This window comes from Podarcis tiliguerta (assembly GCF_965153285.1).
Source record: "Podarcis tiliguerta genome assembly, chromosome: 10".
Taxonomy (NCBI): domain Eukaryota; kingdom Metazoa; phylum Chordata; class Lepidosauria; order Squamata; family Lacertidae; genus Podarcis; species Podarcis tiliguerta.
Genome location: NC_139543.1, coordinates 48,803,629 through 48,816,729, shown reverse-complemented (window position 1 = coordinate 48,816,729; position 13,101 = coordinate 48,803,629). Strand labels below are relative to the sequence as shown.

Below are 13,101 nucleotides of genomic sequence, written 5' to 3'. Positions count from 1 at the left end.
TTGGGCGGGGGGAAATATTGAGTCAAATAGTGAACCCACTTGTTAGTCCACTGTATGCCCAGAGTTCACTGTTCAAGCTTGGGCTTCCTTATTCAGTTCACTCTGCTTGATTAGGCTTGATTAGCCAGCAATGCTTGGATCTGAGTATTTTGGAGTGCAGAAAGATGCCATGTATTGAATCAGACCACAAGCCCATTGTGACCAATGCCATGTTCTCTGATTAGACTAGCAGCAGTTCTCCAAGGTCTCAGGCAGAATTTTATGCCATCATTTGCTACCTGATTCTCTTGAAATGGGTTATTTGGAGGCTCCTGCTGGCTGTGTTCAGGATGCCAGGAGTTTGATTCCTCAGAGCTTGTGACTGCACAGGCATCCATTTCTCATCTGCCTAAGCATGGGTCATGAGTGATCTCTAATAGGTCATGCAACCTTAAGCATATCAGAGACAGATGATGGATTGCCAGATACTGTATATTTTTATGTTATTTAGGCTTCCATCTATGAATTTCAGTTAAATATTCATTCCTGTTAATCCACATCAGGCACACAATTGAAGATATATTAGACTGGACCTCACGCCCCCCCCTTTTTGTTAATTTTTCTCTTTAAACGCCTACTAATGTTTATCCATAAGTTTCTCCTTCACTTTCTAAGATGCTGCTTAAAATATTAATACATTAGTCAGCTCAAATCTTGTAAGCTCTTAAATTACTTCGATGCAACCCTCAATTTAAATTTGCTGACACATTTAACCTCCAGAGTGGTTAGATAAATGGATGCTGAGTGCAAAATATATCTCACGGAATACGACATTTGCCTCTTGAAAAGCTTTGTGATAAATACCAGTTGCGAACGTGCTCCGGTTATGAGGGTCCTGCAGGATAATGGTAAATCGCATATCACAGGATGCACGGAATGCCATTTTAAGCAATATTCTGATGCTAAAAATAATGGGAGTTGATCCAAAAAGCTGAATGGAGAGCATGCAGCAGTGTCAAGGGTGTGGAATCGGTGACCTTCCAAATGCTGGTGGATGCCAACTTCTATCATTGGCCGTGTTGACTAGGGCCAATAGAAGACCAACAACACCTGGAAGGCCACAGACTCCACACCCTTCAGTGCTATCTTTGCTATCTTTGGCCCCTGCAAAGCCAGACAGCAAACTTTAGAATCAGCCTCCAAGACAGCCTCAAAGGATGTCTGTGGTGGGAAACACTGGTCACCTGGGCAAATGTTGAAGTTCTTTCTGTTTGACTTAGCTGTTCATTCAAATGGATTCCAAGTGCAAAACATGATGCCATGTGGCTGATAAAGTACGAGAAACCATACATTGACTGGGAGGATCAATGGTTGAAACTCACTTCTGATTATCTTTCATAGATAAGCTGAGAGTTTGGTGCATCCTGTTACTTCCAGAATATTTGAGAACATTTGAACCCTGGTCTCCCAGGCCCTAGTCTGACATTCTAACCACAACCCCACAGGCACTTAGAAAAACCAGTGCATTTAGAAATGCAGCCGTGGTGTCTGGGACTGAAGGGAGTTCTGATCCATAACTTCAGGAAAGCACCAGGCTAGCGAAGGCTGTATAAGTGAATGCATGATGCATTTTAACGATGAATGGACGGGCCTTTGGAAAAACAAAACAACCCCCCTTGGTCTTGTGAATTGCCGCAGATGGGACTTGTTACCCTTTTTGGCCTGTGATATACAGATGCCATCTACAGTATGGATGAACACTGAAAGTGCCATGCAGTGGCTTTCAAAAAGGATTTGACTAGCTTCCTTGCAGGGACATCTACATGGAAAGGAAACTAATTATTCAAAGGATGGAGGAGTAAATTACTGTCATGGTTTATTAAACACTAGCTAAAAGTTGGCAGAGTCAATTTTCAACTTGGCCTGAAGCATGTGTGCTGGGGTCCAGTGCTGCTGGATGCATCTATTAATTATCAGGCAAAGCAGGGGATTACCATTCAGGTGCCAGCATCTGGATGGAGTGGTGCAAAGCTATTCAGGTGGGCAGACTTGGTGTGTGTCTGTGAACCCATTGGGAAAAAATTGAACAAAGGTATCTCATTGGGCTTGTAGATGAAGGTAAGAAAACTCATAAAACATGAGCAGTGCAATTCTATGCATGTTTACTCAGAAGAAGAAGAAATCCCATTGTGTTCAGTGGAGGTTATTGTCAGGGTAAGTGTACACAGGATTGTAGCCTTAGGCCATCCTTCCCCATCCTGGTACCCTCTAGATATTTTTTTATTGCAATTTACCATTGGTTACGCAAGGGACGCGGGTGGCGCTGTGGGTTAAAGCCTCAGCGCCTAGGGCTTGCCGGTCGAAAGGTCGGCGGTTTGAATCCCCGCGGTGGGGTGCGCTCCCGCCGTTCGGTCCCAGCGCCTGCCAACCTAGCAGTTCGAAAGCACCCCTGGGGGCAAGTAGATAAATAGGGACCGCTTACTAGCGGGAAGGTAAACGGCGTTTCCGTGTGCGGCTCTGGCTCGCCAGAGCAGTGATGTCACGCTGGCCACGTGACCCGGAAGTGTCTGCGGACAGCGCTGGCCCCCGGCCTCTTGAGTGAGATGGGCGCACAACCCTAGAGTCTGTCAAGACTGGCCCGTACAGGCAGGGGTACCTTTACCTTTACCATTGGTTACGCTGGCTGAGGCTGATGGATATGGTAAGCTAAAACATCTGGAGGGCATCAGGTTGAGGAAGACAGGTAGTGCAGAAGAGGGAAAATTCAGCAGACATAGCTTGCATGACGAGCTACACCAGCTGAAATCCCCTCTTCTGCACAACTATGAAAGGTGTTGGAGCCTGGGCCACCCCACGCCTTAGGCCAGGGGTAGAAAATAAGGTGTCCTCCAGATGTTGTGGGGTATAACTCAACTCCAGCCAGCGAGGTAATTGGTCAGAGGTAAAGGGAGTTGTACTATGGCAACATCCGGAGGATACTATGTTGGCAAGACCTGCTGGAGGTGCGATAAATTGACTGTGTCCAAATTACAGCCAAAGTTATTCACTTTCAAATGTGATTGCTTTTAATGGGAGAAACATATATTTACATAACAGTAGCTCTCCCTCAGAGGCAGAGAGCAGGGTGTCTGCTGGCCTTGCTCTGCTGGATGTGCCATCCAGCCCCACTGTCCCCATGTTGGGGGAGGGATGTGTGTGTGTGTGAACCCTGTTCTACCACGTGTGGCAGGGGTGGGGTGGCAGTGATAGGGGCAGAGGCCAGGCACCCACAGCAAAAGTTTTGTGGGCGCCCCCCTCTGGAGTTGGCGCACGGGTCCAAGTGGTTTATTGTTTCCCCCAGGAAATCCTGCTGAATTGGAGCAAACATTTTGCAGAAAACTCGATTGACATTTGCTCCAATTCACTGGTAAAGAGTGAGTTTTCTCAGGGGGAAGCAGCGACAAGCAGAAGTGTGGCTGAGCCCTACAATGGATCTTCTTTCATTATTTGTGAAGCAGGCAACGCACTCTGAGGTTTGTGAGTTGAATTGCTGATTAAGAGCTGAAGTGAAGGGCACTCTGCTTTTGTCCTCCCACTCAATTAGTATTTTTCAACCATTATTTAAAGGGCACTAGCTTGTTAATATCAACGAGAGTGTAGAGATGTGAACAAGCTTCCCCTCCATATCAGCAGTCTGAAACCCCTTCACTTTGCACTGATATGGATGGGATAGATAGCTCTCTTTCCTTTGTCTCCATATTTCTTCCATCAAGTAAGGGCATTTGCGCAACAGAATATCATTATTAAATTATGTGTTCCACCAGGCTAGTGGTTTTCCCAATTAACCGGTACAATACTCATAATCCCTTTGATTAACCAATTTAAGCTTCTTATCCTAATGACACATGGCTCTGGTTATTATTCAGGGCCTGATTTCAGCCAGATTCTGATTGTTATCCTGCTGTATGCAATCGCTTGATCAAATAGCTGATATGAGACTGACAGGAGCTAAAACTATGGCCCTGGATATTTCGGTGGTTCTTTGAGTCCACTGCAGCTTGACATTGCTGACTGCAGAGTTTTGTGGAATGCACAATTAGCAAGAAATGTTATCTGAAGTTGACTTGTGATGGTGACCTTTCCTTCTTCGATATTAATGCACAAAGATCTATGATCTTATAAAAACTTCTCATTAGGCAGTATGATTCAACACTTCCATTAGAAAGCTATGTAAGAGTGAACCTTAGTTTTGACTTATTTTATATACTGGCCGGGTGTGGGGGAGGAGCCACATTAAATAGTGTTAGAGAAGCTATGCACTAACTTGATTTAGGCCAGGGGTGGGAAACTTTTCTGCCCAAGGGCCGAATCCCCTTCTGGGAAACTTTCCTGGGGCCATATGCCAATGCTGAGTGGGGTGAGAGGGAAAAGTGGGGAGAGCAATGAATGGAACTTGCCCCTTTGTAAGATAGGCTGGCTTGTACACTCACACCCCTGTCATCCACGCCAGCAAGAGGCATAATCAGAATTCAAAGACACATTCAAACAGGATGTGAAGCAGGGCCAGGGAGGGTTGTTGCTAGGGACAAGGAGATGCCATGGGAAGAGTCCAAAGGGCTAGAGAGAGAGGACTGGGGAGCACATTTGGCCCCTGAGACTGAGGCTCCTCACCCATTTTAGGCTAATGTTTAGAACCAATCGTTCTATGTCATGTGTGGCAGGTGCAAAAACTACCAACCACATGATTACTTCCCTCTCCTTCTTGTTTACGACTTACCTGGATCCTGATGGCTCTGGGGGAACCAGGTGGGAGATGCTTGCTTTGGTTGTAGCCGTATGCATGTTAAAACACCCAGTTTGTCCCAGTTATAAAGTGGCACATCCAAAAGTAGCCAGCAGTTCAGCGATCAGGTTTGGATGCAACACTGAACTATGCTCCTACCCTCTCCTTCTCCAACATGGCTGCAAGATTGGAAGTATTCACTTCTGCTTTCAGTTCATCATGGTTAATAGGCGTATTCAGATATTCACCTGAATGTACAATTATTGAAAGTGTGCACAGGGAAAGGGGTGTGTACGCAAGCTCTGCCTCCATGCCCAACCTTCTCGATGTTGCATGGTGAAGATCTGCAGGAGGCTCTGTCTCATGTTTGCTTGAATGGAGCTGGGGGACTTTGCTTTAACAGGATCTCCAATCTTACATAGAATCCAACTCACCTTCAAGTGAATGTGACTACAAGCCCTCTGCTGAATTTCCCTATGTAAAACAAGTAAGACTTCAGATTGAGCAGCGGGTGGAGCATCTGCATTATGTCTGACCCCAGAACTGTGGTTCACCTTAATTCTGCTTTGCAGTCCTCATCTACATGTGTCGGTCCAAGACAGTATGGAGGAGTGTCAGAGATTATGGGAGATGTAGTTCAAAACATCTGAAGGCCACCAGGTTGGGAAAGGGTAGTTTAGAGAAAGAAGCCAATTACAGTTTGAAGTTGGCTTGTTTCTCTAAATCATTGTTAAGACACACCACCGTTTGTCTGGATTTAGACATGACAATAAATTGTGGTTAATTAAAAGTAGAAGCCACAGTTTCAATTGTCTTGTGGCTGTGCTAGAGGAGAGGGGATCTCACAAGCCCAAGGCTCGTTTATCTTAATGTTTAACCTTAATTTAGCATTACATCTGAATAAGGCCACTCTAGCATAGTCACCGAGGAGTCATATTGAGATGTATGGTAGCCAAAACCAGTGTCTTAACCACATCTCCAGGCAGTTACTTGCTCAAGATGCTAATGATTCTCTGAAAAAATGCATCTCATTCATCCGACTGCAAATTAATATCTAGATCCATTCCACCTGAGATGCAGAGATACTGGCCTCTTTTGTGTCTTGATCTGTAGTAATTGAATTGTTTTTGTTTCTGAAGTTGTACAGACCAAGACTTCCTTGAGCAAAAGCAAACAGAGTTTTGTATAGTTTAAAATAATTTAAACCGGAGTCTGATTGATCTCTCACACAGAGACTCTCACCGGCTGGCAAATTAGATTAAAAATGTAGAATCAGCCCAGAACTGTATGATTCCCTGTAATCCCTTCTCTTAACTTTCTAGTACATTACCCAATAGAACAATAGGGATCCATAATACCTAAAGTGTGAATTTTATATTTTATATTTCTAGGTACATTCTAAACATTCCTTAGACATTTACCAGGGATTTCTTAATGAGAAAATAAATAATGGCAGTAGTACACATGAAAAGAATCTCAGGATTGCAGCTGATCACAAGCTGAACATGCGTCAGCAGTGTGACATGGCTGCAAAACAATTGCTAATGTTATTTTTTGCTGTTTTATTAGAACTATTGTTTCCAAGTCACAAGAAATAATAGTTCTACTTTATTATGTACTATTGAGGCTTCATCGGGAAAATAGCATGCAGATACAGACGAACTGGAATGGGTTCAGACGACAGCAATGAAAATGGCCAGGGAATATGGAAAACAAAACAAGTTATATGATTATAGGTTGAAGGAACTACAGCCTGGAAGAGACTGTTGCTGGGGCAATATAGCATTCTTCAGATACCTGAGGGGCTGTAACACAGTTGGACAGAGATACCTGTTCTCTTGTGGCTCAAGTTGCAGTTATGTTTTCTGTATTTGGGAATCTTATAGCTGTCAGTACACCTGGAGAGCAATGATGAGCTTCACCTTGGGAAAACCACTTTCATGACCATGTTGTCTCTCCTGACAGGGGAACATAGATCTAATGGCCTTGGTGTTAAGAACCTCAAAGCATGGTCAGGATCAGGCTTGGATTGGTAGGATCAGACAGTAGGAAGAAACAGAGGGAAGGAAGGGGAATTGTGGGAACCTGGGTGAGGTGATCTTTCCTTTTTGCCCTGACTTCAGCTACATTAGAAGGGGAAGCAGGGCTGCTGTCTCTCCTATCTGACCTGCCTGCGATTGAGGAGCCATAGATGAGGCTGGGGAGGGCTTTGATTAGCTGATAGGGGAGTCTGAACAGGAAATGGTGGTGTCTGAACAGAAGGGTGCAGTTTTGTTGCCTAGATATGGATGCTGCCTTCGCAGGACCCCCCCCCCCCAGCAATGGAGTACACACTTGCAAACTCAATATTCCCATAAGGCAAGAGCCTTGTGGGTGAGCATCCCATGCCTCATCTTTAAATGCTTGGCAGGAAAGGTGCAGAAACTTGTTCTGCCATCTCTCATCACTTCTGTCCAGTTCTGAATTTCTTGCCCTGCTCCTGAACTGCTGAATTATGACTCCTAGGCCTTATGTCAACTGTTGAGCTTGTACTGCTATTTCCCTAAAGCCACTTGCTTGTATATTTTGGGTGGGAAACAGAGTGCTTAAGTTATAGGAGGGTAGATTTTGGTTGAATATTGGGAAAACCTTCAAATTGTAAGTTTGACAGTGGAGCCGATTTCCTGTGTGTATGTTCTTTTACTTACTGGAGGTCTTCAACCAGAGGCTGGATAGCCATCTGTTAGGGGTGCTGTAGCTCCAAATTCCCTCTACTGAGCAGTGAGTTGGTCCAGATGGCATGCAAGTCTCCCTCTAATGCGATGATCCTAATGGCAGCCGAACTTCATCCAGGGAACACCAGCTTTCTTTCGCAGCATTACTGTGCATTGCAGAGGATTCTGGAAAATGCTCTAAGGCACACTTGGTTTATGCAAGGCCCATTTGTGCAACCTACAACATAGCTAACTCTCTCTTGCAGCTGCATGCCACAGGGGAAGATGAATAGTGATGGACAACTTGTGTTTCAGTTCAGCTGCAGTTAGCCCTCTTTTTTTGTCATTTTCCCCTGACATGTACAAAGGAGTGAGTATTCAGGGGTTAAAGGTCTCCCAATGACTTGTGATACATCCACTATGCACAGTACATTTGGTAAACCATCCCTGGAGTTGGCAAAAGGGTACACGCATGTGGCTGCCTCTTCTGATCTTGGTGTAAGGCAGTGCCTATGTTGGAAGCTGACCAGTGCACCATATGTGGTTTCATCCAGCAGCTCCTCTAGAGCTTCTCACACTTTTCATGCAGTTTGCTAACCCAAAGCCACCTCTCTTACTCCCAGAACGAGTCAAGTCATCTCTTAGGAGCCAATTGACATGCCACCCATTAGTGGAGATGGATGCATCTGGGCTAGCAATTTAATCTGTGATCTCCAGATAGCTCCTGTGTCTCATGGATTTTGCTGGTGGGGAGAAGTCCCAAATACACGTTACATCAGAAGAAAACAGGAATAGGACACAACTGTATTTGTCTCTTGCAAACTCTTCCAGTTTCTTGATCAGGAGCTGCAATTTGGTTTGCTTTCTGGGGGGGGGGGGAGATGATGTAGCTGTCACTCATTAGCCTCTGAAGCATGGGACATAGAAAACCACCACACACTCAAGTAACTTAAAACAGCAGATGGGAGAACTCACATAGGGCTTCAATGAAGAAGCCAGGAGGGCATACCTGGCAGCAGCCAAACGACTAGCCCATAAAGCAAACCACCAAAACACAGTGACTTGTATAGGGTGGGTGAGTGGTAGCAAGACCTTTTGCATTGTCAGGGGAAGGAAGAAAGACATGTTTCTCATTTATTCAAATTCTGCTCTCTCAATAACATTGCAACCAAATACAAGTAGCCCCAAGTAAGGGTAGTGCATTAATCCTCATCTCCTCCATCCATGTAAACACAACATTAATTCCAAAGAAATAACGAAAATAATAATAATAACAAAATGTCCAGTGTCTGGTTTTGTGTGTGTTCCTATGTGTTGCTTGTTCGCACTCCTTGCCTACCCTCACCAAGTATTCCTATATTTAATAGTGGCTGTGAATTGAATCAGTTTCCATCCAAACAAAAGCCGTCAATGTCTCCTGCTTCTCCCTACCACAAATGGGGAGTTATTTCCTTTTAGCTCCTAATGAACTCCTTTACTGAAGCAATCTCTCAAGAGTCTGTAGCGCCCCATGGCTACTGAAGCTAAACTTGCTTGTTCCGTGACAACGTCCACTTACAGCCAAAGGTACAGAGTCTTTTTTGCAAGCAGGTGTGCTGTGGAAGAGCCAATGGTCTGTGAGTTTCCCTAATAATAATAATAATAATAATAAAATGACCTGTATGTGTGCCAACACTAATACTTAAAACTTCTTCTTTTTTGAAAAATAACCCCACCCCACCAATGGTAGTCAGAAATCCACTTTGGCCACTTGTTTCATGAAAGGTGCATGAAAAAGCTCTCAAGTGGAAGCAGAGCTTAAACAGTGCGGTAAAAGCACAGACCTTCTGGCATGAATGGCCAGAGCTGGAGATGAACATGGAGTGCAAAAGGGTGCAATTTGGATTGAAAGGAAGGTACATGGCCAGAGTAGGTGGCAGCAGTGAGGAGCTGGAGGAGAGTCCATCGTTGCAGCATTAGAGAAAAATGTCTGTGTGATGCCACAGAAATGCTTACACAGTAATACTGCGTATATTCAATATATAATAAACCACAAATCCTGTTATGTTAGATATAGCTCCCCTTCATCGGACAGGCAGAATTTGGTTCATCCTGCTCTATAGCATTCTTCTGTGGGTAGACAACAGCTGTTTTACAGATGCAAATTCAGTTTCTAGAAGGGACTTTCCCCCCCGTTTTGTTTTAATTCACCGGACAGTGACCTGAAGATCTTCCTTTACATATTTTTAAAAAATGTGGAATTATTAAATAGCAACATGAAAGCCTATATTTCAAAGAAGATCGTTTTGTTTTTTGTTTTTTTGCTGTGCGGTTTTAAGAACAAATGCCTACTCCCTCCACTGTTCCTGCCACCCTGGGTGCTGCCCATAGATGCAGGCACTGCTGTTCTCTGCACATTTACCCACTAAAGGCCTTAGAGAGGCGGGTAGGTGGCAGCTCATGAGCACAGTCTGGAGAGATCTTGTTCCAAATCTCTATGGTTAGAACTGCTTGATGCGTTTTTCTTTTTTAAAAAAAAAACAAATCCCCAAAACAAAGGCGTCTCTCAGTTCCAGGCTAAAAGACTGGGCCGCACACATTCAATGGCTCCTCCTTTCAGTCTCTGTTTTCCACAGCAGTCCAAGTGGTGCTAGCTGTTGTTCTCTGCCGTGAGATATTTCAGCGCTGCAAAGCCATAGCGACGTGACATATCTTGCTGGAACTCTTCCTTGAGGGTCTTGAGACAGATACGGTATTGCTTGTTTGAGCGGAATTTGGTGATGTCAAAGCTGGGAGCATGCGGCATGTGGATCATGTAGGCGTTGGGCAGCACTGTGAATTCATACTCCTGAGAACACAGACAAAATAATAATAATTAATAATAATAATAATAATAATAATAATAAAAAATAATATCATCTACCCCTCAGATTTAACTAAATAACTGCTGGTCCAACACTAGATGTTGTTTTTGGAATTAATTAATTTTTTTATAATATACTTGCATATTTCCCCCGTGTAGCTCTTGTCTGTTGTCTGGTTGCTAAACCCCTATCGGATGAGTATAATTTGCCCCAATCCACACCATGACTCTCAGTTAATAACTTCAAAAACCATGTGGATTGGAGACAAGTGCACACCTGTTTACACATGCAGATGAGGATGTGTAGTTACACTATGTATGCTGATGTAAAACTAAGGTGAAGCCTGACAAAGGAAGGGTTGAAAGAGAGGAAGGAGGAAATGCACTTTCACAAGCCTGGTACCTGATTTGCAAACTATGGTTTTCTAAAAGCTAGCATTAGGACCGCATAAAACTGCAAATGAAAGCATATGTGGGAATTCCCGTTTTGGAATCTTAGAGAATGTCAGAATAAAACTGTTAAGTTCTGCCCATTTCTTCTCTGTTTTTGGTACTGAAGTAGGAGGCAGCACATTTCTGAGCTGCATCCAAAGACACGGGGCATTAAATCTCGGGATTTTGCCATCACTAAAGAATGACAGCTGAAATGCTGCTCAAGTCACTCAGGGCTGCTATTTCAAAGAATTACAGCTTTGCAACCCAGGGCCACCTGAGCTGCTCACAAAAGCCTCCTCTCCACAGACACCTGAACCTCCAAATTAATTGCTCTGCATTTATTGCAGGGTCTGGGTGGAAGGGCTGGCATCTGAAAGGGTCTGAAATCTGTGTCTACATCAAATGCGCCAGCCTCCTAGTGAAACAGTACTAGCATAGCATTATAGAATTCTTAGGGGTGGGGTTCGTCCTCACTTATCACAGAAATTCAGAAAAAGGCATAGCCCCTTTCCCCATCACACTTGTTCTGCTCCTGCAACCCCAGGATTAATGTTGATCACCACAAAATAACGTGCAAATCCTTCCTTAAAATGTGCATCCAAACATTATTGATACATTACGGTAGACTGAAGAGAGGGAGCCTGTATCTTTCCAGCTGTAGTTGGACTTCAGCTACCATCAATCCCAGCCAGTATGGCCAATGGCCAGGGATGATGGGAGTTGTAGTCCAGCAATTTCTGGAGGGCCACAGCTTCCCCACCCTGTACTATTAGTTCTGGTGTTAAAAATGAGCAGTAATGTCTTTGTAGTATTTGGCCTGGATACATTGCACATGGCAAAGGTGAATCCATATGCTTAATCAATGTTCGTTTTCTTTTAATGATGAATTTATTATACACATATATGTTAGTTTACAGTCAGATCTACTTATTCCCAGCTCCGCTGGAGAATTTTGCAGCCTTTATGAAGATTAATGTCTCCTCCTGCATGAGGGCTATGGGCTTTAACTGTCATCAACATCCTCCTCGGCTGCCCTTTCATCCATCCTCTTTATTCAGCAGTGTTGCTGTTACACCTCATCAACCCCATCCTTTCTAGGAGCAGTTATTTCTCTCCATTGCTTATATATCTTATGGCAAGAAAAAAGCTCTTCCATGATAAAAAACCCCCACACCTTATATCTTAGGAATCTCAAGCTTAAACCCATTGAGAATTTTGGAGCCTATTCAAAGGCAAAGAATCTGCCTGTTCCTGGCCTTTTTAGACTATGGATACTTCTACACAAGAGTCTTTTAGAGCTGCTTAAGTGTTGCTTTCCTGCAATCCACCGGAAGAAAAATTATAAGTGCATCTTCAAAACATTTAATACAGTGTTATATTACCAGGCACTGTCCATTTCCATGGCCAAGGCCTTTTTGTAATGCATATGCCAATCAGCAAAAGTTCCCCACAACTTCAGTTAGAGGCTTCCTTCTTGCACCTTCTGCCTTTAATTCACGGATGGGGAGCTTGTGGTTCTCCAGATATTGTTGGACTACAACTCCCAATATCCCTGACCACTGGCAATACTGGCAGGGACTAATGGAGTTAAGAGTCCAGCAACATCAGGTTCCCTATTCCTAATCTAATTCCTTTCTGTTCAAGAGACATGGCGTTAGTGATGAATTGTCCGCAACCTGACATTTAATTAGGTAGTTCTTGAACTCCAAAGGGGGACTTTAAGTATAGGTTTTATCTCATTTTTCTTTCCTTTTTTAAAAAGCAAAATAGCATCTTTTCATAATAATAAAGGTGACAATGAGGGCAGATCAGTAATTCAGTGCCTCATCAGGAACTAGAATTCACTAATTAAAAGACAAAGAAAAGGGATTTCATCAATAATAACACACCACACTGAACTGGAAACAATTATAGACAGAAGCCACAAAGAGGAAGTTTCTAATTAAAGGCACAGTAGTCTTGAAAAAAAATATCCAGTAATGTGATGCTAGGCTACATTGAACTGGCTGAATATGCAGTTGTGGGGAAATTGCATAAAGCAGGTCTGGAGGAAAGCAATAGAACAGAGAAAATCAGGAATGCTGTAAGTAGGCTGAGAACAACACTGTCAGAGTTGTCTATAAAAAGTGAGTAGACAGAGTTTGGCAAATCCAGGTAGCTGCAAAAAGGAGATGGTTAACCCCATGTGGAAGGTTTTCAATTACTTTGTTGTCCTAGAGCAGCAGTTTTCTCCAAAAAGCTTCCTGAACCATAGTTCAGTGGTAGAGCAAAAAAGGTACATGCAAAATTCCCACATTGTTAATATCAGAAGCCTAAAGAGCCATGGTCAACTCGTATAGACAGTACTAAGTACTAGATGGACCAGTGGGGCTTGACTTAGTAGAATACAT

The 13,101-nt window shown here is 43.6% G+C and overlaps 1 protein-coding gene and 1 long non-coding RNA gene across 2 annotated transcripts in view; one reads left to right on the top strand and one right to left on the bottom strand.

Annotated features, from left to right (window-relative positions):
• The window catches only part of LOC310658635, a 43,204-nt gene that overhangs the window by 22,017 nt on the left and 8,086 nt on the right, over nt 1-13,101 (top strand). The gene's annotated exons all lie outside the window — the stretch shown is intronic.
• LARGE1 (LARGE xylosyl- and glucuronyltransferase 1) overlaps nt 8,555-13,101 on the bottom strand; it is a 307,888-nt gene continuing 303,341 nt past the window's right edge. The window contains exon 15 of the mRNA XM_083400742.1: nt 8,555-10,261. Coding sequence (XP_083256868.1) covers nt 10,064-10,261 — 198 coding nt within the window. The 3' untranslated portion in view covers nt 8,555-10,063. The remainder of the gene's footprint in view (nt 10,262-13,101) is intronic.